This window comes from Danio aesculapii, chromosome 1 (genome assembly GCF_903798145.1).
Source record: "Danio aesculapii chromosome 1, fDanAes4.1, whole genome shotgun sequence".
Taxonomy (NCBI): Eukaryota; Metazoa; Chordata; class Actinopteri; order Cypriniformes; family Danionidae; genus Danio; species Danio aesculapii.
In genome coordinates, this window is record NC_079435.1 from 16,106,973 (window position 1) to 16,134,882 (window position 27,910).

Genomic DNA, 27,910 nt, shown 5'->3' on the forward strand with positions numbered 1-27,910 from the left:
ACAGTCAGTGACTGAATCACATGGCAGTGACTGAGCTGGAGGAACGAGCGTCCACGAGCTCATGCTGTTTACATCGCACAGCCTCAGAACACCACCGACCATGAGATCAAATTGCGGATAATCTTTATTCTATCGATTTGTATTTATCGATCTTTGTCTCCAGCTAAAGGTAAGTCTATCAGTTTAATGCGCATTTGAAATTAATTATTATATAAAACAGCTCATTTTTATAGCCATACAGTCTGGTGTTTGTCTTATATAAACATCAAATAAAGCGATTTACGGGCATCTGAAGCGCGTTTGTTGACAGTACAGTGATGCCCTAGTTCTGTTGCCGGGTTTTGTTTACGTTTTTCCGCCATGCTGCTGCAGTAACGGCACACTGACTGACGCTTACACAAGACAGCATTGCATTAGCCAAAGTGCTTTCTCGACTGTATTACCACAGACCAACCACATACAGTTAAGAATTTATGATGATAACTGAACATGCTTTTAGCAGCACGGTTTCATTACTGTCCTTAAAGACACAATGACGGGGTTTCTGTAATGTAACGTTACAGCTAACGTAACGTCCTTGACCGGAAAACACAAGATAATCTTGAACTATACCGCGGTCTTACAGTAAGTTAGCTACTTTTTTTTATAACTTGTAATAATTTGAATATGGCGTCAATATTAGGTTCAGTCAAATATATTATTATATTAGGTTAAGTGGTGGGTTTAAGGATATATCATTATTTTATACTGTACATTACTTCAAAATAAAGTGCTACCGCAAGCTATGGGAGTTCATATTTCTATGGTAGCCTATGTAATATTTTATATTACAGCGTCCTTATTACATGTTAGAAGCACTGTAATAGCAGCCAAATTACATCAACCTAATAACCCTGAACTAAATCCCAATCCTATAGTAATTACAGATAGTTAATTACACGTTACTTAAAAGAACAGTTTACCTAAAATTAAAATGTACTCACTATCTACTCACCTTCAAGTGGTTTTTAAACCTTCATGAGTTTCTTTATTCTGTAGAAAACAAAATGTATTGTGAAGAAAGCTGAAAAACGTAACCTGTAACCTCCACAGTAGGAAAAACGAATACTATGGAAGTAAATGATGACAGGTTTCCAATTTTCTTCAAAATATCTTCTTTTGGATTTAATTGAAGCTAGAAACTTATAAAGGTTTAAAACAAGTAAAGGGTGAGTAAATTATGACAGCATTTTCATTTTTGGTGAACTATCACATTTTGTACTGTAACAAAGAAACTTCAGTTAAAATGTAACATTAAATTTAAATTCACGAGACAATCAATAGCTAAAACCCATTGTATTAATATCATTTTTTCTAGTTTCTCCCTCAAAATCAATAGTTATGCATGTCATTTTATAACGTTTTATTAAGTACTGAACACAGACTATGCTTTATCTCAGATAAGTTTCAGATGACTCTAATTGAGGTTTGCTTCTCTGGAGTATTCATCATATGACCGACCGAGTGAATCCCCTATGAAATCTCAATTAGATTACTAACTAACCACTGTCACATGCAACCGGTCAGTGCACAAACGCTTTTTACATCAAAATGAAGAAAAGCACAAGCTGTCCAATTAGCCAAGAAGCTTCTATTCATAAATTCTGGCCTTTAACCATGATTTGATCCAAGAAATTCAGTAAATAAGCAAACACTGATCATTTGTTCTTCATTTTTTGCAAGAGATGTATATGCTTTAATGAATTTTTTTACTGTTCATGTCGTATTGTTTATTAAACCTTTTAATTCAGGCTAACATGGGATGCCTCTTTCGAAGTGAGGAGATGTGTCTGGTCCAGATCTTTCTACAGGCTGGTTCAGCCTACAACTGCGTCAGTGAGCTTGGAGAGCTGGGTTTAGTTGAATTCAGAGATGTGAGTTTAATGCAAATACTGCTGTTTTAGTGTTTGGGGTCAGTAAGAATTAAAATAAAAAATTATAAATAGTTTGACTTCAAATAAATGCACAACAGATGGATTGTTGCTAGAAGGGATACAGATGTGGCCGGAAGTTAACGAGAATTATTCATATTATCTATTAAATTACCCATTAATTGTATTTTATTAATGTCTACCCCTACTCCAAGTTCCAACTCTAAACCTAATCATAACAGTAATGTAAAAACAGTAATTATAAAGAGTGTTATTCATATTATTTATTAAATTATCCATTAAATTGGATTTTATTGAAGTATACCCCTACCCCAAGACTAAACCCAACCAGCACAGTAATGTAAAAACATTAATCATTGTTGTACAGTGTCTCAAATACTATGGATATATATTGATGTGAGCATCTACAGCTCTATTGCATCTAGACAATAAAAAACGTGTACCGGTATATATTTTTCTTTCTAAGCACAACTTAATTGAATTAAACATAATTTACATATAGAGAGTTTAAATTGTATTAATATTGACTATATTATTGCTTTGCTTATTTATTTATATCAAATCAAACCCTGTTGAGCGTAAAAAAGATCTGTAAAAACGTTAAAAATCGGAACACAGACCGAGTGTTCAGTGTTGCCAACTTAGGGACTTTTCAGACACCTATTGTGACAAATTAAAAAAAAAAAAAAGTGACTAGCGACAAATCTATTGACTCTTTTTTTGGTGTAGTTGGAGATTTTTTTTAGACTCTCATCTGTTCATACTGTAATGTTCCTACTTTTCTCAATAAGCTGCGGGTGATGCCGTCAGCCCCACCCCTGCCTCAGAGCACTCACAGGCAGCCCAGTCCTCCACGTCTCTCCCACCTGCAGTCTGAGAGCAAATCATTCCTTGCGTACCAATAGCAAATGATTTAGTACTGCGAGTGTGAGGTATTTCCCTTGTACAGTCAAATCTATCTGCTTCTCCTTTGGTTTAAATTTAACAATTTAATTCGGCTGTTTAGTCTTTTCTTGTTTACAATCACAGAGATTTTAGTGACAGTTTCTGAACTTGTGTAATTACATCAGACAGATTACTGCAAATTCATTGCACATCTATACTTATATACTGTATTTAAACAAAAATAAATGTCATTAAATTGACATGAATATATAAAGCGTAGTGCAAATATAAAGACCCTTTTATTAATATATTAATATAATTTAATATAATACTTACTTGTATTTTTTAAAAATATATTTATTATCTGTTTTTTGTCTTGTCTCTGTAATGCTGTTGCACTGTAGAAGCTCTTCCTCGTATGTGTGAACATACCTGGCAATAAAGCTCTTTCTGATTCTGATTCTGATTAAAAGAAAGCTTTACAGCTTCCTACCGAAGCGGTTGGACGTGATGTCAGTAATATGCAAATTGACGGATGTCATAATCTAGCGATGTTTAGTGACTTTTCAATCAGAGCTTAGCGCCTTTTCATTGAAAATAGTTGGCAACACTGTGTTCAAATATTAATTTTACAGATAAATATTTGCACTCACATCCTTCTATTATTGACAATTTACCTTGTTTTTATCTCTCTTTTCGCCTCTCTTAAACCCAATCTTTTTAAGTTGAATCCAAACGTGAACGCATTTCAGAGGAAGTTTGTTTCAGAAGTCAGAAGATGCGAGGAACTGGAGAAAACCTTCAGTAAGTCTTTAGTAACTAACCACCTATTATTATGTTAACCAGCAAAGTTTTTACTCCTAAGCACTCAGCATAATCAGCGTAATCTGACTGTGCGCATCTTCAACATGTTGTCTCCTTTACTTATCAGAATATCTGGAGCAAGAGATCAGTCGTTCTCTCTATCCTCCTCTGAAAGGACCTCTACCCAGCGTCAGCCCAATCCCATCCGCCCCACAGCCGAGAGAGCTGCTTTGCATCGAGGAGGAGAGCGAACGACTGGCCAGAGAGCTCAGAGAGGTGTGATGCTTACAAATCATCAGTCTCTGGTGTCCTGAAAAGGGAATTGTGGTAAACATGTAGTCAGAGCTGGGTAGTAATGGATTATATGACATCCAGATTACAAAAATCAAGAGTAAACATAAAGTACTTTTTTAAATACTTGTAATCAGACTACAGTTAATTTTTATGATTACATATTATTTACACAATGACAGTAAGTTGTTTTAGATTCATTGATTCTTCTATTTTTTTTACATTAATATATTTTTCATAATATACTGGTCATAGTTAGAAATCAGTCATAATTCTTTGTGGTTCACTTTTTTGTTGCTATTGTTTTATTTTTTTTTTGATATTGTGAAATGCAATAGGGTATAAGCCGAGCTAGTGTTGTTCCCATACTGATAAACTTCCGGTGACCTGTTATCGTGATTTTTTTTCCATTTTATACGGTTCCTTTTACAGCATCGATGTTGTAATGTAATTCAAATACAATCAGTTAAACAGACTTTGGCATTCATTTAGTTGCTCAAGCGTAAAACGAGACAAAAAGCCGCTTACTCGCACGTCAGAATCTGCAGGCTAGCGCAGAAGCTCCAATGAAAATACTGGGGAAAAATAAATGCTCAAATTATAAAGACATGGCAGGGAAAAATGTTATTTAATGCAGTGCTTCTTGTACAATCTGAGACCCACTATATATCGGATATCACTTAGCCAGTGGAGATCACTGATTTTTAAAGAAAACAGACCTTAAACGTGCCAATTTTGCATCGGCACACAATTCACCGGAAACGATTAACCCAGGTTACTGGCAAATTAAAAGTCCTATTAGCATGCTTCGGCATATACCCCATTCTAGTGTTTTGTAAATTAAATATTTGATGTAGCAGAGATTTTGCCCTTTTTTTGTTTTTCAGTGTTGTATTGTAATGTTGCTGTTTTTTATATGCACTTATTTTCAAGAAAATGTTTTAAAATCATAAGATGTGACTTTTAATCAGTGTTATTATCTGCAAACACCAACAAGGTATATTAGTAGTGTTAGTATTACTAACTAATAATATCTTTTTTTCTTTGTGTCTGTCAGAATTGTACAATATTCTACTTCTGTGACATCAAATTGGCAAGAAGGGTATAAACGCAGGTTGGAGTGAGCTCCAAGTGGGTGGGACTTGAGCTCTAAGTGGGATGTACAAACTTGGAGTTTTTATTTATTTAATGTCTTGTTAATGACACGGAGTCCAATAATGTGCTTTATGAATGTCTACGCCTACTCCAACCTTAAACCCAACCTCACAGTAACCTGTTGTGTTTTATTAATGTGTACTCCACCTACACCACCTTAACCCCAGCCTTCTTGAAACCCTTAACAAAAAAAAGCCTGTTTTCACCTATGTAACATTGTGCGGATTAGACCTTTTCTATCATAGCCTGATGCGGAAAAATTTATCCATGCCATTATCACATCACGTCTTGACTTCTGTAACTCATTCTTCGGGGGGCCTGCCAACAAGCTCTCTTAAATCACCCCTGTACTTCAGCAACTTCACCGGCTTCCTGTTAAGTAGCGTATTGATTTTAAGACCTTGATTTTAACATATAAAGCAGTGCATGGACTGGCACCTGACTATATTTGTGACCTGGTAACTCTTGCCACTCCCACCTGCAGTCTTTGTTCTGCATCTGGACTTGCCCTGTATCAGCCACACTGTAAACTTAAGACCATGGGTGGTAGAGCTTTTTTGTGCAGTGCGCCTAAGTTATGCAAAGGTCTACCCATCAGAATCAGGAATGCCGCTGCTCTGGACTGTTTTAAGAAACTTCAAGACACCTTTTTATCATTGCTTTTAACTTAGATTGATTATTTTTGTCAATTTAATCGTTCAAATTTTATTGTTCTGCTTTGTTACTGCTTGCCTTCCATGCCTCGTAGCGCTTTGGGCTAGAGGAAAGCGCACTATAAATAAAACGTATTATTATTATTATTATTATTATTATTATTATTATTATTATTAGTAGTAGTAGTAGTATTATTACTATGGGCATAAGTCCCACCCACTTGGAGGTCACTCAACCTACTTACGGTATGATCCCTCCCACTCAGAGGTCTCCGGGCTGCATCGATACCTTCTTGAAATTGGCACAAAAGTAATCTAAATGTAATCCGAACATACTATCATAAATGTGTAATCTAAAAGATTATATTTGTTATAAATTTTTTTATGAGTATCTTATTAAAGGTGCATTATGTGGGATTGACAGTATTCAATTGACATAAATTCAAAATATTGGAGAGGGTTTTTTTTTCACCTGGCCTCTACTCTGACAACTCGACACACAGTCATGTACGACACAAATTTAAACTTTTATAATTTTGAATCTGCGTCTCATTTCAGGTTGCTGCTGTCCACGCGGGGTCATTTTTTCGGCAGCACCCGCATAAATTGAGGCAGCCTTTATGACTGAAAGAAATACTCTGGGCTCTATTTTGATGATCCATGTGCAAAGTGCAAAGCGCAGTGCGCAAAAGCATTAAGGGCGTGTCAGAATTCACTTTTACTATTTTAAGGACGGAAAAATGCGCTTTGCGCCGTGGTGCATGGTCTAACAGAGTTGAGCTTATTCTCTTAATGAGTTATGGGTGTGTTTTGAGAATAAACCAATCAGAGGCTCATCTCCCATTCCCTTTAAGAGTCAGTGGTGTCATGCCATAGCGCATTTGCTATTTACATGACGAACTTTGTAAGTGGAAAAACTGAATGTTTCATTAGCAAGAAAACAGTTAAACAGAGCATCTACAGCGCGAGAATGAGCGATGAGCCTCATTATTTACTTTCACTTTCACTCTCATGGATAGTACGCACAGACATCCATTAGCCTATAAATAATTAATATCGTTTGTTAAGCGCAAAGATTTGTTTCAAAACCATTTTTTAATTCAGTTCTAATTTCCAGCAAACGAATAAATGAATAATATCGAAGTGTGTTAAAAAAACTGAGTTATATCCTAATACACATGCTGTGCCCCATATGGTCTAAAACCAGACAGGTGGACAAATCTAAGCTTGTTTTTAATAAAACAAACATAAATATGCATATAATGAATAATACTGCTAATGATAATAACATTATACAAAAGCAAATTGTTATGAATAAACTGAAAAAGCCCCCCCGAGATGAAGGCATGAAAGTATGGTTTTTATATTTATGTAGGCTGGAAAATAAAAATTTTTGTAATATTTTAATCCTTTATATTTATATCCTATATATATATCCTTAATATTTTTATTATTTTTCATATGTAAAGATATTTGCGTATTGCTGTACATCCTGTCTGTATTAAGCAATGTGTAAGCGAGGCGCTCAACTAACATGCTCTGCGCTGGACAATAGACCGGCTTTGTTCTGGTCTATAGAACAGTCTATTGTAGTTTCTTAAAATAGCAACGTGCCAGCAATGAGCCTCAACACGCCTCCTTTTTTAGACCAGAACGCCTATGGGCACACATTTGAGCGCAAATGCATTTGCTATTTAAACAGCGTGGCGCAAAACGACTCTTGCGCCAAGCTGAAACTAGCAAACAACCGTTGCGTCGCGCCTTGTGCCGCATTGCGCCGGGTGTATGATAGGGCCCTCTGTGTTTACCACTAAGGGGTGTCAAAGTATAACTGGGTAAACTGGAAGTGGGTGGGTTAGAGACCAAAACAACGACACGAATTGCACGCTTTCAAAGGAGAATAACTGACTTTTGCATTGTTTTCCGTTATACAATATGTTTACTTAGCATGTTTCTTAAATATCTGCAAACATATAATGGTGTTTTTATGCTTTAGAAGAGTCAAAAACTTACATACAGCACCTTTAAGTATTAAGTATGATAGTGCTGTGATGATCTTGACCAAGTGCTCATGTACTGTAGGTGTCCAGGAACAGGGACAGTCTCCGTAACCAGCTGACCCAGCTCAGCCAGTACAGAGGGGTCCTGAAGCAGAGCATTTTACTACCAACCTCACAGGTAAAAAGAAAAAAAAAATACAGCTTTTAGCATGCTTACCTCCAAGAGATGTCTCTCTGATGCTCACCAAACCATCTCATAATGTCCTTCAAGGTTCCACCTCTGACTCTTGAGACATCAGCATTGCTGGACAGCAGGCAAGATATGCGTTTGAGGTGAGGATGATATCTATCTAAGGCAGAGATGCCCAAAGTTGGCCCATTGTAACCTTTGATTGGGCCCACCATCCCATCTGAGAAAAGAGTGAGAAGGATGGAGAGAGTTGGGGAGAATGCCTTTAACAGAGATCGTCATTTCTAATTTGACGTAATGTTTTTGTTTGTTTGTTTGTTTGTTTGTTTTATTTCTAAGCTACAAAAAAGCAAACTGAAATGAAATGTTGTAAATTAATCTGAATTTCTAAAATATAAATACTGTACTTGAACGATAGAAGACTACCAAGAAGACAACAGCGAGCAAATCAAGGCAAACTACTGTAAATCCATTCTGTTATAAATTAGGTTGTTTTTACTGTAATAAGTTCATTATAAAATATAATGTAAAAATTATACTATATTAGTTAATATAAAGCAATGTTTGCTAGTTATTTTTTAAATGTTATTAAATAAATAAGGAAATTATACTTGGCAACTATATTTACCATCAGCCCACTAGCCTCAATCAAGTTTGGTTTTTGGCCCCTCATAAGAAAAAGTTTGGGCATCCCTGATCTAAAGCCTTGTGTACACTTCTTTTACTGCTTATATCTTCTTTAATGAAGATATTAAGTAAACTTCCTTGCCTAAATGTATCAAAACTTAATGTTTGATTAGATAAATGCATTGCTAAGAACTTTTGACTGCTTTATAGGCGATTCCTATCAGTATTGATTAATTATTTTGAAATCTCAGATTCTAGGTTTTGAATAGTTGTATTTTGACCAAATAGTGTCCTATCCTAACAAACCATACATCAACGGAAAGCTTATTTTTTCAGCTTCTATATGATGTATGAATAATTCATACAAATCTGCAAAATTGACATTTATGACTAGCTGTGTGATCAAGGCTCTCATTAATAATGCCTGAAGTACACTTAGTACAGTTCATCTATAATTGAAGTTTGGCAGGAGAAATCCAGTCGTTTCAACTGGAAAATGGGTTTTCAGGAGTGTAAAGTTGACCTTTTTAGACAATAAAACTTTGCTGAAATATGAATAATGTGAAGGTAGGAGGTAGAAGCTAAGTTACAACACTGACGCTTAAACATGTAAACACTGAGGTGTGGACACATTAGCTATTTTTATGCATGCAAAAAGTCTTTTAGTCACTTTTGTGGGCCAGATTGGCAAATTTATACAATCAAAATTTGCAGATGCAAGGACTAATTATAGAAGTACTGGATTTTGGCTTGTAAAATTTCAGGTTTACATATTAGCAAGGCTTTAGCAAAAAAAAGTCCACTGAGATGTATGAAGAACCACTCACACTTAAAGGGATAGTTCACCCAAAAATGTACATTTCCTCATTTCCTCACACTCAAGTGGTTTTAAACTTATGAACTTCTGTCTTCTGCAGAACACAAGACAAGCTATTCTGAGGAATGTTGGATAAAAACAGCCATTGACATCCATTGGAAACAAAAAAATACTATAAGTGGCTAAAATGGCTGTATTTTTCTATGTTTTCATTATACCTTGCTTTGTGTTCAACAGAAGCAAGAGACTCAAACTGGTTTGGAGCAAGTGGAGAATGAGTAAATGATGAAATAATTAAAATGTTTGGCACAAACACAAAAAGTGACAGCACTAGATGTTGTGAACTACTTTCCTGTGCAGTTTTGTTGCTGGTGTGGTCCATCCGTGGAAGGTGCCAGCGTTTGAGAGGCTGCTGTGGCGGGCCTGTCGTGGATACATCATCGTAGACTTCTGGGAGATGGAGGAAAGGCTGGAGGAGCCTGACACCGTAAGAGACTATCGCATTACAGTCAATCTGATGAGACATTTCAATAGACATATCAAACTAAATCATGCACATGATGTTTGTCCTGCTCACAGGGAGAGACGATTCAGTGGACTGTCTTTGTAATCTCTTTTTGGGGGGAGCAGATTGGACAGAAAGTGAAGAAGATCTGCGATTGGTAACTCAAATTATAGCTTACTGTTTTGCACTTTCATGGTATCAGATTTCAGAAATCTCACCCCATTTGAATAATTTTGAAATGAATAATATGGGGCAAATTCTGGATCTCTCTTTTCGCAGTTTCCGCACACATACCTTTGTGTATCCGGAAGGATTGGAGGAGAGGGAAGGAATACTTCAGGGGCTGGAAAGCAGGATAGTGGACATCAAAACAGTAAGCAGAATAATTCCTTCGTCTTTTTATTTTGAAGAATTGCATTCTCTCTGAAATAAGAGCATGCAGGGAATCTATTTTAGATGGTTTGGACACAATTAAAATGTTCGAAAGTTCACTTCATAACAGTTAAATAACTAAACATATTTTTAGAAATGTCACAAATTTTGTTGCTTTTGCGTGTGATATTCTGGTATCACTTTATAATACAAGACAAACAATGAACAAAACATTTATTACAGTATTTATTCATCTTTGAAAATACAGTTGTTCGCTGTTAGTTCATGTCAAGGCAGAATGCATTAACTAATGCATTAATGAATTATGAGCCATAATTAATAAATGCAGTACAAATAAAAACATGTAAATACATGAATTATTTAAATTAACATTAACTACTTGTCTCGTATTTTAAAGTGTTATAGGTATGTACGTTTCTGACTCTTCTAAAGCGTAGAAATACCATAGTATGTTTACAGATATTTAAGTGAACATTCTGGTTTATCTGAAAAACAATGCTGAAGTCAGATATTCTGAATGGCAAAAACCTCCTTTTAGTATGAAAAAAATAATTATTTTATCACAGGTCATTGCTTTTCGTTAGAAAACAGTTCAAATCAGCCTTTAGGCTCGATATTCAGGTACACTGGCAACCTGTGCTTGTGTGCGTTTCGATCCAGGAGTGCAATACCTAGTTCAACCACTGGGTGTCAACTTGCATACTGCACCTTTAAGATTAAACATTAAACACTCAATAAGATGCTGAAAATTAAAAATTAATTAAACAAATACTTACACAAAGTACACTGTCAGACAGCGAGCAGTTTTTAAAAATAGATATTGATCATTTTCAAGCCAAAAATGACAGCAAATGCTATTTTTATATAAATCCTGTAAAAAGGAAAACCATCTCTTAATTTATTCAATTAAAATGGACAAACAAAGGTCAAACGTTTGTGTTTTTAAATATAAATTGGTCTTATTTGACAGTTTATTCTGCAATAAGAAGCATAAAAAAGCATAAACACTCACACAACGTGCACTGTCTGACAGCCATATTTCTCTGCGTGCATAATAAAGAATTTATCAAGCACGGATACATTAAATGAACCAAATATGACTATTTTACAATGCTATTATATATATATATATATATATATATATATATATATATCCTGTTAAAAAAAGTACAATTTCCTATGCTGTTCAAATGAAATGGACAGTAAAGGACAGACTTTACCTATTCTGCAGGTGCTGTCTCAGACGGAGCAGTATATGCAGCAGCTGCTGTCCCGCTGTGTGTGTCAGATGTCACAGTGGAAGATACGTGTGCAGAAGTGTAAAGCTGTGCAGATGGTCCTTAATCTGTGCAGCCCTTCAGTCACAGACAAGTGTCTGATTGCGGAGGCCTGGTGTCCCGTGGCCAAACTGCTTCTGCTCCAGAGCGCTCTGATGGAAGGAACGGTGAGAAATGGCTCTTTAAACACACTGACGTCAAATTAGGTTTATTCAAAATGCTTTTATTTTGAAATATCAGGCCTGTCATCAGCTGTTTGTAAACATAAAAGACCTGTTTTAAAGATCTTCCAAGTCTTCCAAACTTTGTCCTGGAGGGACAGTGTCCTGCATATTTTAGTTTCAACCCCAATTAAACACCCCTAAAGCAGCTAATCAAACTCTTTCTAGGTATACTAGAAATTTCCAGGCAGGCGTGTTGAAGGAAGTTGGAGCTAAACTGCAGAACAACGGCCCTCCAGGAACGAGTTTGGACACCCCTGATCTAAGTGAATGATAAATAGAGTTGTCAATAATTAAATTCTTGCTTCTTATTGGTAACAAATTTGCATAATTCGCATGTGGTGTTCATTGGCTGCCTATGGGCACTGTAATTGTACTTGAGGCCTGGAAAAGTTTGGTTCTTTTGTCAAAATGTTGCCTTTTTCTGCTTTATGAAAGCAAATCTACTTTACATTCACTTCCAGATTGACTCTGTCATTACTGTTCATATCCCAATGTTTAAAATGGTATTGTCTCATTTATTTATGATGTGCTGTACATGGTGGACCAATCACAACAGACTGGGCCAATCAGATATCAGGGTGGGGGAAAATATTGATACAGCATAGCGATTTTTTTCATGTAAAAACTATAACAAAACCTGTTCCTTCAACAAATTTGTAAAATAAAGATAGTGGTATGACAGAAACGTGCATTTAACATTTATTACGGGATTTTATTAACGTGTTGGTCAGTTTGTCTGCTTAACAATCCCATTTTGCACTGCAGTAATAAAACTGCCTAAATTTCCCTTTGTGGACATTATTGGAAGTTGGAAAAAGATAAGTTCATAATAAAATAGCAATAATATTGTATCATGACATGTATCATTCGTGATAATATCGTATCGTGGGTTCATATCGTATTCCCACCCCAATCAGAGAAGATTAGAGGTTTAGGGTCACTGAACAAAAATGAAAATTCTAGAAAATTAAATTGTTTTTTTGATTTTGTATGCATGCAAACCTACAGGAAACCACCAGAACTAAATTAGAAACCTTTAAAGTAGCATAACACGGCAATATAGTTTTGATGCATACATTTTTAGATCAAATAATAAGTCAAACTCTTATATACTAATGCAAAGCATTAGTTTAGTATTCATATTTACTAATGTAAAAAGTAAATAAATGAATCTCGTAATGGCGGCATGGTGGCTCAGTGGTTAGCACTGTTGCCTCACAGCAAGAAGGTTGCAGGTTCGAGTCCGGGCTAGGCCAGTTGGCATTTGGGTGTGGAGTTTGCATGTTCTCCCCGTGTTCGCATAGGTTTCCTCCGGGTGCTCCGGTTTCCCCCAATCCAAAGACTTGCGCAATAGGTGAATTGAGTAAACAAAATTGGCTGTAGTGTGTGTGAATGTAAGAGTTTAAGGGTGTTTCCCAGTAATGGGTTGCGGCTGGAAGGGCATCCACTGCGTAAAACATATGCCAGAATATCCGCTGTGGCGACCCCTGATAAATAAGGGACTAAGCCGAAGGAAAATTAATAAATGAATCTCATAACATCATATTCTTCTGTATTTTAGAGAAAGAGCGGTAGCAGTGTCGATTCTTTCTACAACCGATTACCAGCACCCACATCTCCTCCAACACTCTTTGAAACCAACGCTTTCACTTCCAGCTTCCAAAACATTGTGGATGCTTACGGTGTAGCCAGTTACAGAGAGGTTAATCCAGGTAACATTCACACATTTGATGGATTATAGGTCTTTTTTAATGCTTTAAAGATACAGAAGCACCTCACAGTAAATGTCTTGTGTGTGCGAATGTGTGTGTTTTCTTCTCAGCTGTATACACCATTATCACTTTCCCTTTCCTGTTTGCGGTGATGTTTGGAGATGTTGGTCATGGTTTACTCATGACGTTGGCTGCCCTGTGGATGATTCTGGAGGAAAGAGACCCTAAGATGAGGACTAACAGTAATGAGGTTTTAGTTTATACATATCTTAATCTTTGCAACCGATTTAAAGGGATAGTTCAACCAAAAATTTTTAAATCTTTACTCATCCTGCATTCTTCCCAAACTTGTTTTAATTGATCTCTTATATTGAACACAAAAGAAGATATATTGAAGAATGTTGGAAATGGGTGACCATTGAGTTGCTTAGCATTTGTTTTTCCAACTATGGATGTCAATGGTTACTGGTTTAAAATGTTTTTAAATCTATTTTTTCGGGTTAAAAAAAGAGAATGATGAGTAATTTTTCATTTTGGGAGAACTATTCTTTGACATGCCAGTAAATTTTAAAACATCCAATGCTGTTACATTTTAGAAACATGTTTTATAAAATACAAATAGGAGCTTCAAAATGTAATTTTTTAATATGAGTATGTCTATATCACACTGTACAGCAATTGTCACGTTATGTTGAGTAGTTTCTGTCAATTTCTGTTTACCACAGACCCATTATAAATGAATGAAAAATATTAATATCCTAAAAAGAAATTACTACCTTAAAACTCCAAATTATACAGTAATGTATCCATGTGCCTTCTATTAGCTTTGCAAATCATTGATTGATTGATGTAATCAATATTTTCATGATTTTCTGATATTTTAAGTAAAATAAACTTCAGATGTATTCAGAACTCATTGTTTCACTTAATCTAAAACTCTAGCATTTGCTGCTCATGGCCTCTGGACTTGTTTGTACGTTCTGCCTCTGGATTTGTTTGTACGTTCTGCCTCTGGACTTGTTTGTTCGTTCTGCCTCTGGACTTGTTTGTTCGTTCTGCCTCTGGACTTGTTTGTTCGTTCTGCCTCTGGACTTGTTTGTTCGTTCTGCCTCTGGACTTGTTTGTTCGTTCTGCCTCTGGACTTGTTTGTACGTTCTGCCTCTGGACTTGTTTGTACGTTCTGCCTCTGGACTTGTTTGTACGTTCTGCCTCTGGACTTGTTTGTTCGCTCTGCCTCTGGACTTGTTTGTTCGTTCTGCCTCTGGACTTGTTTGTTCGTTCTGCCTCTGGACTTGTTTGTTCGTTCTGCCTCTGGACTTGTTTGTTCGTTCTGCCTCTGGACTTGTTTGTACGTTCTGCCTCTGGACTTGTTTGTACGTTCTGCCTCTGGACTTGTTTGTACGTTCTGCCTCTGGACTTGTTTGTACGTTCTGCCTCTGGACTTGTTTGTACGTTCTGCCTCTGGACTTGTTTGTTCGCTCTGCCTCTGGACTTGTTTGTTCGCTCTGCCTCTGGACTTGTTTGTTCGCTCTGCCTCTGGACTTGTTTGTTCGCTCTGCCTCTGGACTTGTTTGTTCGCTCTGCCTCTGGACTTGTTTGTTCGCTCTGCCTCTGGACTTGTGTGTTCGCTCTGCCTCTGGACTTGTTTGTTCGCTCTGCATCTGGACTTGTTTGTTCGCTCTGCCTCTGGACTTGTTCGTTCACTCGGCATCTGGACTTGTTCGTTCGTTCTGCATCTGGACTTGTTCGTACGTTCTGCATCTGGACTGCTTTGCTCGCTCTGCCTCTGGACTGCTTTGCTCGCTCTGCCTCTGGACTGCTTTGCTCGCTCTGCCTCTGGACTGCTTTGCTCGCTCTGCCTCTGGACTGCTTTGCTCGCTCTGCCTCTGGACTGCTTTGCTCGCTCTGCCTCTGGACTGCTTTGCTCGCTCTGCCTCTGGACTGCTTTGCTCGCTCTGCCTCTGGACTGCTTTGCTTGCTCTGCCTCTGGAATTTTTGTTCATTCTGCCTCTGGACTGCTTTGCTTGTTAATGTGATGTTTTAATGAAAATCTTGTTGGTGCCAGAACAGTGTTTCCTAACCTAAAGGCACATCAACAGTACACATTTTCAACCTCTCCCTAATCAAACACACTTGAACAACTCATCAGAACATTAGTAGAGACTCCAAAACCTAAAATGAATGGGTCAGATAAAGGAAACATCGAAAAATGTACTGTCGGTGTGCCCTCAGGAACAGGGTTAGGAAACACTGTGCTAGAGAACCATTTTTGCCGGGCTGATTCTCACTCTTACACCTCGGGTCCTCAGCCTGATCAGCAAGCTCATTGTGCTAAGCATTAGGTTTGTAGGTTGTTAGTTTTTTGGCCACACTTTAATTTAAGGTACAATTCTTGCTATTAATAAACCATTATATGTGAGTTTTGCTTCAATAATCTTCTAATTAGTCGCTTATTATAGTTATTAAAGTAGTAAAGTAGTCAGGTTTAGGTATGAGGTTGGATTAGAGATGTAGAGTAAGATCATGCAGAATACTAATAAAGAGCCAATATCTTATTAATAGAGCACTTAAACTAAAGTGTTAGTATTTCTTTTCTGTGTGTATCTTAGATTTGGCGTATGCTGTTTGACGGGAGGTATCTGATCCTCATGATGGGGTTGTTCTCCATCTACACTGGGGCTATTTATAATGAGTGCTTCAGTAAAGGACTCAGTCCTGTTTCCTCTGGCTGGCACCTCAAACCCATGATTCAGCATTACAACTGGAGGTACTGCACACTGTTACTTTTACCTAAAAGATTCAACTAGCGTCCCAATTATGCAATCTCAAATAACTTGTGCACCTGTAGAGCGTAATGTAGCTTTCTGCAAATGTAAAAGGTCTACAAAGTAGGATAAAGTTGATAAAAGGAGCTCTGTCATGACAACTCTTAGAGAGAATTAGCGTGATAATTAATATGTATATGGCACTGTTGATGTGTTTGGATTGTTGTAACAGATCTGCTATGCTGCTGCATTTATTATTGGACTGAGAGCAAGTACTGAAACTTGCTACTGCCAGTTTATTCACTGCCAGTTATTATTTTACAGAATATAACACATTGCTGCTCCAAACGTAACATACAAGAATACCCATAGCAGATCTAAACACAGTTGGAGAAGCATCTCCAAAAACACGATACGTATTACATTTAAAAGCTGAGGAGCAAGCTCATTGGCCATTAAGGTGACAGTAACCAATTCCCAGTCCTTTGAGTTGGACCTATGAATAAGACCTATCAGCCTGCACATAGAGTTTCATGACAGAGTGTTGTATTTATTGTCTTGATTCTCAATTACCTGAAACAAGTCTGATTCTCAATTACTGTCTTATATTTTGTATGATTGAAAATCGAAGATGGATAAATGTTTAGTGGGTTTGGATAATATGGACAATGACCTTTAAAAATAAATCTGTCACAAAATAGTTCACTGGATTGGTCAGCACCAATAGTCTACTCTTTGGCCGTTCTAAGTTTGAGTTCTGGCTCGCCAACTTTTCCCAGTTTTATCCCACTTCTCTTTCTTTCTCTAACTTTGGTTCTGGTTTTGCTACTGCCCTGTCAAAATAAAGGCAAAAATAAACCTTTAAAAAGTTCAGTGGATTGGAAAAAATGACAACAAGCCCTGTTCTTTCCTTCAAGGGTTGGACAATGAAACTGAAATGCCTGGTTTTAGACCACTATAACGTATTAGTATGGTGTAGGGCCTCTTTTTGTTGCCAATACAGCATCAATTCATCTTGGGAATGGCAGATATAAGTCCTGTACTGTGGCCAGAGGGATTTAGATTAGATTAGATTCAATTTATTGTCATCACACATGTACAAGTACAAGGCAACGAAATGCAGGTACGCCAGGGCCCCACATGCAGCACTGACCGCTTTCATCATTCGTCGATACGCCAGGGCCCCAATTTTGATTTTGAGCCCTTCTTCCTGCAAAATAGTGGTCAAGGCGCTACGTGATGCTGGTGGAGAAAAAAAAGTTTCCTGACTCGCTCCTTCAAAACATCCCAAAGTGGATCAACAATATTTAGATCCGGTAACTGTGCAGGCCATGGGAGATGTTTTAGCCATGTTTCCGTTTCCCTTGTACATCCTTGATTACCACAATACATTTGTACATCAAACCACATGAAGCACTAAATAAATTTGCAAAAAGTCATTGTTTCTGTTCAATCATCTTAAAAGCTCCTTTAAAACCTCCTGCTCAGTTAATAAATGATATGCAATAGCCAAAAGCACGGGATGTCCTTTAATATGCAGTGTTAATGAACCAGACTTACTGTCAGGAAGTTCAGGATTTCCTTAGCTTTGTGAGGCCAAACAGATTAAGAACTTTGCCTTTTTCTAGGAATCAGCTATGAGTTTTATTAGTCTAATAGTCACTGGTGTTCAGCAGATTTTCCATATACATATTTTGAAACTGGTTCAAGTTGGGAATGAAACTTCTCCAACACTTCAACTTGCCCTCGTTTTACTCTCTTTTTTGTTTTTGTTCCTGTGCTTGGATTAGTGATGAAACTCTGAGGAGCAACCAGTACCTCATGTTGGACCCTAATGTAACTGGAGTATTCCAGGGACCATATCCATTCGGCATTGACCCGGTAAGCATGTTTCAGATCAGATCCTCCCTGTGTCCTTCTTTCTGTGAGGTTTAGGTTTTGATTTCACTGTTTCCTGACTCTTAGATCTGGAGTCTTGCCAATAACCACCTCACCTTCCTCAATTCCTACAAGATGAAAATGTCTGTGATCATCGGGGTCATCCACATGACGTTTGGGGTCTGCTTATCCTTCTTTAACTACATGTGAGCCACTATATTTCTGATGTTCTCTGGTTATTAATGACCTGCAATGTGTTTATCTATTATACTTCTCCTCTTACTCTTTCTTTTCAGGTACTTTGGGAATGCAAGCAGTGTGTTCCTGGTGTTGATTCCTGAGTTAGTGTTCATGTTGTGTCTTTTTGGGTACCTGGTCTTTATGGTGGTGTTTAAATGGATTGCGTTTGGACCTCAGGATTCAGACCGTGCTCCCAGCATCCTGATCCACTTCATTGACATGTTCCTGTTCTCCGAGAATCCAAGCAACCCACCACTTTATCCTGGACAGGTAAGAGAATCAGTCACATACTGATTAGTTTCAACATTGTTTAGTCATACTTTTACTTCCACAACTAATGTATATCTCACTTTCTTTAGATGACAGTGCAGAGGATATTAGTGTGTTTGGCTCTGCTGGCGGTTCCACTGCTGTTACTGGGAAAACCACTTCAGCTCTACTTCCAGCATAGGAACAGCCGGAGAACGGTAAACATGGGGGAAACCTCTGACATATAGATGGGTAGATTGTGATCAAAAAAAAAGCTTTGAAAACAGATTGTTATGATTATGGACGCATTAGCACAATAGGGTCATGCTCTAGCTATAGTCATGTGAAAAAAGCTAAGACACCCTATGAAATTCCAGTTTTTCCATATCAGGCCATTAAAATTTTTTAATATTAATTCATTTTCACTCAGCTTAGTCCTTTATCTTGGGTCGCCACAGCAGAATGAACCGGCAACTTTTCCAGCATATGTTTTACGCAATGGATGACCTTCCAGCCGCAACCCAGTACTGGGAAACACCCATACACACTCACATTCACACACACCCACACTCATACACTATGGCCATTTTAGTTCATCCAATTCACCTATAGCGCATGTCTTCGAACTGTGGGGGAAACTGGAACACCTGGACGAAACCCACGCCAACATGGAGAGAACATGCAAACTTCACACAGAAATCCCAACTGGACCAGCCGGGACTCGAACCAGCGACCGTCCTGCTGTGAGGCAACAGTGCCAACCACTGAGCCACCATGCCACCAAAAATAAAATAGAAAATAAAACTTTAGATGAACAATTTATATCAATAAAGTTGCCATGAAATCAAAAAATGCACTGTACTTATTTTAATATGGACATTGTAGTGCTTGACATAAATGATCATGTTGCTTGATACAAACATCATAACCTTCTCTCCTTCCTCGAAATGACTTTTCTTCACTTCCCGTTCACATGGAATACCTTCAGGGTAGACGTATCATTGGGTGTGCTCTAAATTTGTCCATTTGTCAATCTTCCTTCATTTTCAACAATCCATTTGGTTTGAGGAATAAAAGGACAGTCTTAACTTCCGTTTCATGGTGACTTTAACTACAATAAGTCAGGCAGTGTTGATCAAATGCTTTAACTAAACATCTGCAGAACTATTTGAGCCCTCAGCTGTGTTAACATAGCCTGTCCAACAGCTAAAGTTTAGCCCAAACTGGTTGATGCAACAAGACACTAGCTATGTTTCCATCCACCTTTTTTATGTGCATTTTGGATATCATAAAAAATATATAATAATAAATAAATAAATGAAAATAATTGGTTGATGGAAACGTTAAGATGCACATAAAAACGTATGCACATAACTGAGTAGGATAAACTTTTTATTTGATAAGAAAAGATACTACAAACTACGATGGAAACACTTTTACCGAACAAGTTCCAGTGTGCGCATTAAAAAAGGTCATGTGATTTTGTTGTAAGAGACCATGTGATAAAAATGTTTGTGAATGGGCAAACCAGGCTGAGCACATTGTAAAACATCTGAAATGTTGTTTTGGTCATTCTAAAACGCCTTAACCATTTCAGTATTAGTGTTATTATATTATTAATGATCTCCAGAACTGTCAAGAGCATCTGTGCTCTGCGTCTTACATCTTCAAACACCACCACAGGCTTATTGCGTGTCAGCATGGTCTTTGAGGTGCAAGTCATTTATTAAATAAAGAAAAGATTGACACAGCTTCTCCCACCGCAGAAAATTTATTTTTCAACATTTGGCGCGAGTTAATTAAGAAGTGAAGATTTTGTTCTGACTCGTTGGATGGAAACACTGCTTTATTCGTACGTCTTTTAAGTGATATTTCAGTTTTGCGCATACATTTAATTCACATCTTTGGATGGAAACAGCTATTGACCCTAAACACACAAGCAAAACAAAAAAACAGCTGTAAAGTTAAAGTTAGCAATAGTTCATTCACACACTGAAATACTGTGGCAAGAGCGGTGCAAAAAAAACACTCCAAAATAATCTGAGAGACTACTTTAAGTAATTACTGCTTAAAGTAGATCTACAGGCATCTGAATCATCAGGTGTCCCAAATTTTTCACACAACTGTATGGTTTCTGAGTCTCCAAAGGTTTTTTGATCACGTTAGTCTCCGATTTAATCTCTAAAACATTATGACCAGCCACATGAACCAAGTATCCTCTCATAATAGGCCACGCATAAAGGTCTGGGTAAATTGGTTGGTAATCGAACAAACGTGTTGTTTTAATCATCATGTTGGATGCAGGAGAAACAGGCGGGAACAAAAGTCACAACAGCCATGTTGTTTTGATAAGGTGAATGTCAGTCAGAATTTCTGTGAAATGGCAAAGCTTGGACTTACCGAAGAGGCATGTGGCTCTTTTAGCTGAAATGCAGAGTGAGCAACAGCTGTCTTATTGCAGTTATCACCAATACTGTGAAGAAAATGATGGCTTTTTTTTTACAGCTACATGAGGAGCAGCGCTCTCTAGTCACAGACACCAGCTCAATAAATGCTCAACTAGTTGACCTAGAGGGAGGAGGAGGAAGAGAGGAACAGGTAAGAAACATCAAATCAGTGGATCAATAATTGTACGCTCATTCTTACTGGATGACTTAAAGGGCACCTATTTTACCTTTTTTTTTTCAAGATTTAAGATAAGTCTTTTGTGTGGTGGGGGGTATGGGTGAAATTATGTGAGTTTTCCGAGAGAAATAATAAAAAAACAGGAGGGTGGCAGGAGATGGGTCTGAAATACGAGTGACTCCTGGAAACAGGAGTGTTGGCAGGTATGCTACAGTAAGAACTTTCCCAATGATTATTTGATGTATTTGTTGTGGAGTTAATTCAAGCCTTTATGCAACGATGAGTCACAAACACACAGTCACAGCGGACACACACACACACACACAGCACGTGTTTAAATTTGCACTGTTTTTGCACGGCAAATGCGACAGGATACGCGTTAATATCCACTGCTGTATGGATTTGATGATGATTGATGATCACAGAGCGCTGAACAGATCTTTCAATCCCAGTTGCTTTGCGCATGTCCGGTCTTGTTGATAAGATTATACACGTTAATACGCAGCTGTCAATCAATTCGCTGGGCAGGGTAACTGCACTCCTATGTCGTTGCGGTGGGCCTCAAAATGGGAGGAATTTGGATCCTACGTCACGAAATAAAAAAAGAGACTGTCGGCGCCAGTGGTGTAGTGGTCCGGTGCTCACGGCGACCCAAGTTCGATTCCCACCTCGCGGTCCTATGCCGATCCTTCCCCTCTCTCTGCTCCCCATGCTTTCCTGTCAATACTCTCTACTGTCCTATACAATAAAAAGTGAAACCCCTAAAAAATTATTATAAAAAAAAAAAAAAAAAGAGACTTATTGTCTTTATATCACCCCAATATGACACTATACCCACACACAGTTCTGTCCAAACAGCATACAAAAGTTGATTTTCAACATAGGTGCCCTTTAAACCAGTAGATCAATAACCAAAGACTCTCTCTAATATGAAAACTTAAGTCAGTGAATCATTAACTGGAGACTCTTTGAATGGACCATTTGAATCAGGGATACATTAACAGTAGAAAACTCTAAGGGGTCGGGCTGTTGATACTGTTATAATTGTCATATTTAATAAAATTGTGATATTCAAGATTTGAGGAGTCAAACAGCTCCTGATAACTCAAAACAGCGTCCACAAGTGTCTCCTCCATCTTTAAAGGTGTCTGCCATCACCTCAACAGAAATCCCAACTCTGCTTTTCATTTGCTTTGAGTGAAATAAGGACAAATGGCGTCTGAATTCATACTTCTCACATTAATACTATATGGAACATACTTGTCTAACAGTCTTATAGTAAATTCAATTCAAATGTAGTACCTTCTCGAGTAGTAGGCTATTTTAGACATCCACGGATCAGTGCAGTTCATGAATGAATTATTCAGTGCAAGTGATGCTGATGTTATTGGTCTTTCCAGGAATTTGAGTGGACAGAGGTGTTCATGCAGCAGGCCATCCACACTATAGAGTACTGTCTGGGCTGCATCTCCAACACTGCCTCATACCTCCGCCTTTGGGCCCTCAGCCTCGCTCATGCACGTACGCACAAAATTACAATCATCCACAACTGCCACGCATTCACTCACAATCCAACTGTCAGATGTGTAATATGTTGTGTATTTGTGTGTTAGAGCTGGCGGAGGTTCTCTGGGTGATGGTGATGAGGATTTCCCTGTCATGGCAAGGCTATGTTGGCTCTGTGGTGCTATCCGTTGTTTTCTCTATCTTTGCCACGCTCACCGTCTCCATCCTGCTGGTCATGGAGGGACTGTCGGCCTTCCTGCATGCGCTCCGGCTGCACTGGTGAGATAAACACACAGAAGAGTGCTTGGAGAAATTTTAAAAACATGCTAAGTGAACATACTTGTTTATCTGAAAAACAATGCTAAAGTTAGTTAGTCTTTTTGGAAAATGTGCGTTCTGTGTCAGATTGTCTGTCTTTGTTTTGGTCTCTATAATCAGCCCACTGCCAATTTAAACAGCTATATATCAGCACCCCACGTTGCCATTGCAGAATACACTGCGTTTTCATTTGAGCCATGATGGCTGCCGCAATATATGCAGGCACTGACAAAAATGTGACCTTTAGAGGACTGAGAGGCAGATAATATAAATATTACAAACGTAAACATTAGCTAAGCAGCTTACAGTGTAAGGCTTGATGGTAAAGCTAGCCCACTCCTGTTGTTGTCGTCTAAAATCTGGTAACATGGGTTTGTGTAGTGGTCAGAAGGGGCTAGATGGAAAAAAATACATCTCCAATATTTTGAATTTGGACTACAATAGCTAGTTCAAGCACTAGGTAAATCCTACATACTGCAGCTTTAAAAACAACACATACACATACACATACTCACCAGCACTTTATTAGGTAAACCTTACTAGTACCAGGTTGGACTGCCTTTTGCCTTCAGAACTGGAAATATTCCTCAGAGTTTTGCTCCATATTGACATGATAGCATCACGCAGTTGCTGCAGATTTGTCGGCTGCACATCCATGATGCGAATCTCCCGTTCCACCACATCCCAAAGGTGCTCTATTGGATTGAGTTCTGCTGACTGTGGAGGCCATTTGAGTAAAGTGAACTCATTGTCGTGTTCAAGAAGCCAGTCTGAGATGATTAGTGCTTTGACAGGGTGCGTTATCCTGCTGGAAGTAGCCGTCAGAAGATGGGTACACTGTGATCATAAAGGGATGGATATGGTCAGCAACAATACTCATGTAGACTGTGGTGTTGACATGATGCTCAATTGGAACTAATAGCCCAAGTAGGCCAAGAAAATATCCCCCACACCATTACACCACCACCACCAGCCTGAACCGTTGATACAAGGAAGGATGGATCCATGATTTTATGTTGTTCATGCCAAATTCTGACCCTACCATTTGAATGTCGCAGCAGAAATCGAGACTCATCAGACCAGGCAACGTTTTGCCAATCTTCTATTGTCCAATTTTGGTTAGCCTGTGCGAATTGTAGACTCTGTTTCCTATTCTTAGTTGACAGGAGTGGCACCCGGTGTGGTTTTCTGCTGCTAGAGATGGTTGTGCGTGAAAATCCCAGTAGATCAGCAGTGACTGAAAAACTCAGACCAGCCCGTCTGGCACCAACAACCATGCCACATTTAAAGTCACTTAAATCACCTCTATTCCTCATTCTCAGAATCAGTTTTATTGCCAAGTGTGCTTCATACACAAGGAATTTGTTTTCGCTACAGAAGCTTCAGTGTACGTAAAGTGACAACACAAAATAAATATGAAAAAAAAGCCAACTATTAAACAGATGCAGTTAGTCAAAAAAAGATCTGACGCTCAGTTTGAACAGCAGCTGATCGTCTTGACCATGTCTACTTGCCTAAATGCATTGAGTTGCTGCCATGTGATTGGCTGACTAGAAATGTACATTAACGAGCAGTTGGACAGGTGTACCTAATAAAGTGGCCGGTGAGTGTATATGCACAGCTTTACTGTTTGTTTTGGTCAGTTCTGACTGAAGTCCACTTCAGCCCCAAAATACAAAGTGTCATTTAAAACTGTATAAATCTTTGCCGCTATTTTTTAACCACTAGGTTTGACTTACTCTTTTCTCTCTCTCAGGTGCTATAATTGTTTTTTTAACACAAAAGAAGATATTTTGAAGAAAGCTGGAAACCTGTAACCATTGACTTCCCTGTTATTTGTATTTCCTAGTATGGATTGCAGTAGTTACAGGTTTTGCAGCTTCAAAATATTTTATTTTGGGTTTAACATAAGAAATTAAATGATAGAAATTACCTGAGGGAGAGAAAAGAGTGAGTAAATGATCATTTTGGGGTGAACTTTAATATATTTTAATTCAGACTAGAAGTATGTAGTTCAGTTAAGCAGAATGGAACATCATAGTACACACTTTAAATGCATTTTTTCTATGTATAATTGCTTAATCACACAAATGTGTAGCAGTATGACATCATGCTTTGATGATAATTCGATGTTCAGGTTTGCTTTGGTTTAGTGTGTGATAATGACTGACAAGAGGAGACCCTGGGACTTTAGTCTCGCCAATCAAATTAACCTTACCTTAGTGTTTTATAGCAATCCCACCCGACCGGTCATCCATTTAATGGTTGTTAGGTAAGCACTAATGCACATCTAGGCAGTTGTTGTCAGAATAAAGCCCTTCAGTCTTATACACACACAACTGCTGATAAGCCTGTCTGGCTTTATTCTACATAAACAGCCTAGATGTACATTATCCTGTTTATCACAAGGCTATTTGCTACACAACTAAACAGTTAGACACAAAACAGATATAAGCTACATTAATATGTTATCTTTTTCAGTAAATGTAAAGGTGACAGGAACAAAAATGGCTAAATGCAGCATATATACAAACCCACGTTTGAGTCAGTCACAAGATGGCGCCAAACGGTTAAAAACGGCGGCATGACAGGAGATGAGCATATAAAAACCAATGGTAATAACTTACTTTTGAACGTCGATTGACCAATCAGTGTCAGGTATTCCAGAGAGACGTGTAATAATCAGTGTTTACCACCTGCTATAAACACATTTACTCCTCTCCAGACACAAAGTTAGTAGTAATTACAATGTAAATTAAACAATATTCAGTAAAGGGGAAAAAAAACGGAGGTAGAATTGCACCATACTCGTGCGTCGAGGATGAAATTTCAATATAATAAACTTATTCGTTATGTAAAGATGTAATACTCTTCAGGGCTTCCACTAGTTTGAAGTATCAGTCAGTTCAGTTGTGTCTTATTTTGGAGTTGTGTGTGTGTGTCAAACTGACATTTCCATTCCTCTTTCGACGCAGGGTGGAGTTTCAGAATAAATTCTACCGCGGATCTGGATACAAGTTCAACCCTTTCTCCTTTGAATTAATCCAGCGTTTGGAGTGAATGTAAATACTACATGTAAAGATGCTTTTATACTTCATTTTGAAGCTAAATGTGTTAAAGTATTAAAGAGCAATTAAATGGATAGTTCACATTAAATTGAAAACTAAAATTCAATCTCAGTGCCAGACCTGTATAGTTTGTTGTACTATAACACAATGAGATGTTTTGATGCTCTAGGTTCCCACACAGTCCAAAGACATACACTATAGGTGAATTGAATAAGCTAAAATGTCCGTAGTGTATGTGTGTGAATTAGTGTGTATGGATGTTTCCCAGTGTTGGGTTGCGGCTGGAAGGGCATCTGCTGCATAAAACATATGCTGGATAGGTTGGTGGTTCATTCCGCTGTGGCGACCCCTGATTAATAAAGGGACTAAGCCGAAAAGAAAATGAATGAATGAACAAGATGTTGAGCAATTTTCATTGGACATTGTCAATACATGACAGCATAGGAGGATTTTTAATTTTAAGGGGAACTCTCCATTTAATTTTTTATTTGGTCTCAGGGTTTGTTTTATAAGCTTCCTGAGGACTTAATGGTGAGCATATGATGTATGAATTACAAAGATAATACTAATAAAGCTTTTTTTGTAATTAAGAAATTTGTGAATTATTGTATTTTTTTTTTACATGTTTCTACGGTTTCAAAATAAAGATAAAAACAAATGCACTCTTACTCAACCAGTCCCTGAACATTAAACCCAAAAACCAGACAAGCGTCACATTCAAAGATATTTCATACTCTGATTATTGTGGTTCCATATGCTCCACATGAACCGGACGCTGCGCCCGTTTTTTTGCACAAGTCCCTTTAAGGCAAGTCATTTCATCAGGGCCCCTCCCCTGGAGAATCATCAGCCTATAGCGATTGATGATTGGCTCCTGTACTAGAAGGTGGGGCTTCATTCTATAATATCCAGCAGCAGATCTGCAGACCCACACAAGTTTCAGCACACACAAACTAGGCAGGGGCAAACCCTATATGGTTATGATGGATGTTGATGTTAATGTTAACATCTTTTCGGACCTCGTCCTTAATAAATAAGTAAATAAGTAAGTAAATAAATAAATAAATAAATATACACACACCTCATATATATGAACTACCTCAAGACATGGCCAATTTATAATTGCAGCAAATGGTTTGGAAGCATTAAAAGTGTCCAAGAAGATGTTCAAAATCTTTACATGCAATGACCCAGAGACTGTTCAGATGCATGTCACTTACTGGACATCAAAATAATGTCCTTACACACTGGCAAGACATTGAAATCTAACGCAATATTAACATCTTATGACGTGTGCCTGCTGGGCAATAACTAAATGCACTACAGGATGTTACATTTACACACATCCACAAATTACATGTAAATGCATCAGCTTTTCACAGCATAATACTCACTACTCTTGAGTACTTTTGAAAGGTCTATACGAATAGGAGTAAAAAGTAATCATTTGAGTAATATTCACAACAGATACTTTTACTCTACTTGCACTACATTGTTAGGTAAGTAATGGTTCTTTTACTTGAGTATGATTTTTCATTACTATTTCCAACACCGAATATAATAGACTAAACAGTTTTCTATCAGTCATTATAGATGATCAGTCATTATTTATCTGACAGAATAGCAGATATTTATTTGAAACGTGATCGTTGAAACATTTTTCAGAGATATATAAATGATCTAAATTGGACAGGTTTAATTTGTATAATGGATTCATTATTACGAAGGAAATAATTGCAAGTTAATATGTATAGGCTTTAATTAGGCCCACAAGGAATCTGCATGCGCAAATTTCTG

At 37.8% G+C, this 27,910-nt stretch overlaps 1 protein-coding gene across 2 annotated transcripts; it reads left to right on the forward strand.

Moving 5' to 3' along the window:
* tcirg1a (T cell immune regulator 1, ATPase H+ transporting V0 subunit a3a) lies at window positions 1–26,693 on the forward strand. 2 transcript variants are annotated; one of them, XM_056456715.1, is made up of 21 exons: window positions 1–169; window positions 1,791–1,913; window positions 3,542–3,620; window positions 3,748–3,896; window positions 7,802–7,897; window positions 7,991–8,052; window positions 9,714–9,840; window positions 9,933–10,015; window positions 10,138–10,231; window positions 11,483–11,695; window positions 13,314–13,464; window positions 13,575–13,714; window positions 16,074–16,231; window positions 18,020–18,110; window positions 18,195–18,313; window positions 18,404–18,617; window positions 18,707–18,814; window positions 21,102–21,194; window positions 22,622–22,742; window positions 22,835–23,006; window positions 26,021–26,693. In XM_056456715.1, exons 2-21 carry the CDS (start codon window positions 1,797–1,799, stop codon window positions 26,103–26,105), a joined length of 2,472 nt encoding a protein of 823 aa, XP_056312690.1. In that variant the 5' UTR covers window positions 1–169; window positions 1,791–1,796; the 3' UTR covers window positions 26,106–26,693. The 2 variants fall into 2 exon arrangements, with proteins under 2 accessions (XP_056312690.1, XP_056312691.1); XM_056456716.1 differs by having other exon boundaries at window positions 1,817–1,913.
* The last annotated feature ends 1,217 nt before the right edge of the window (window positions 26,694–27,910 follow it).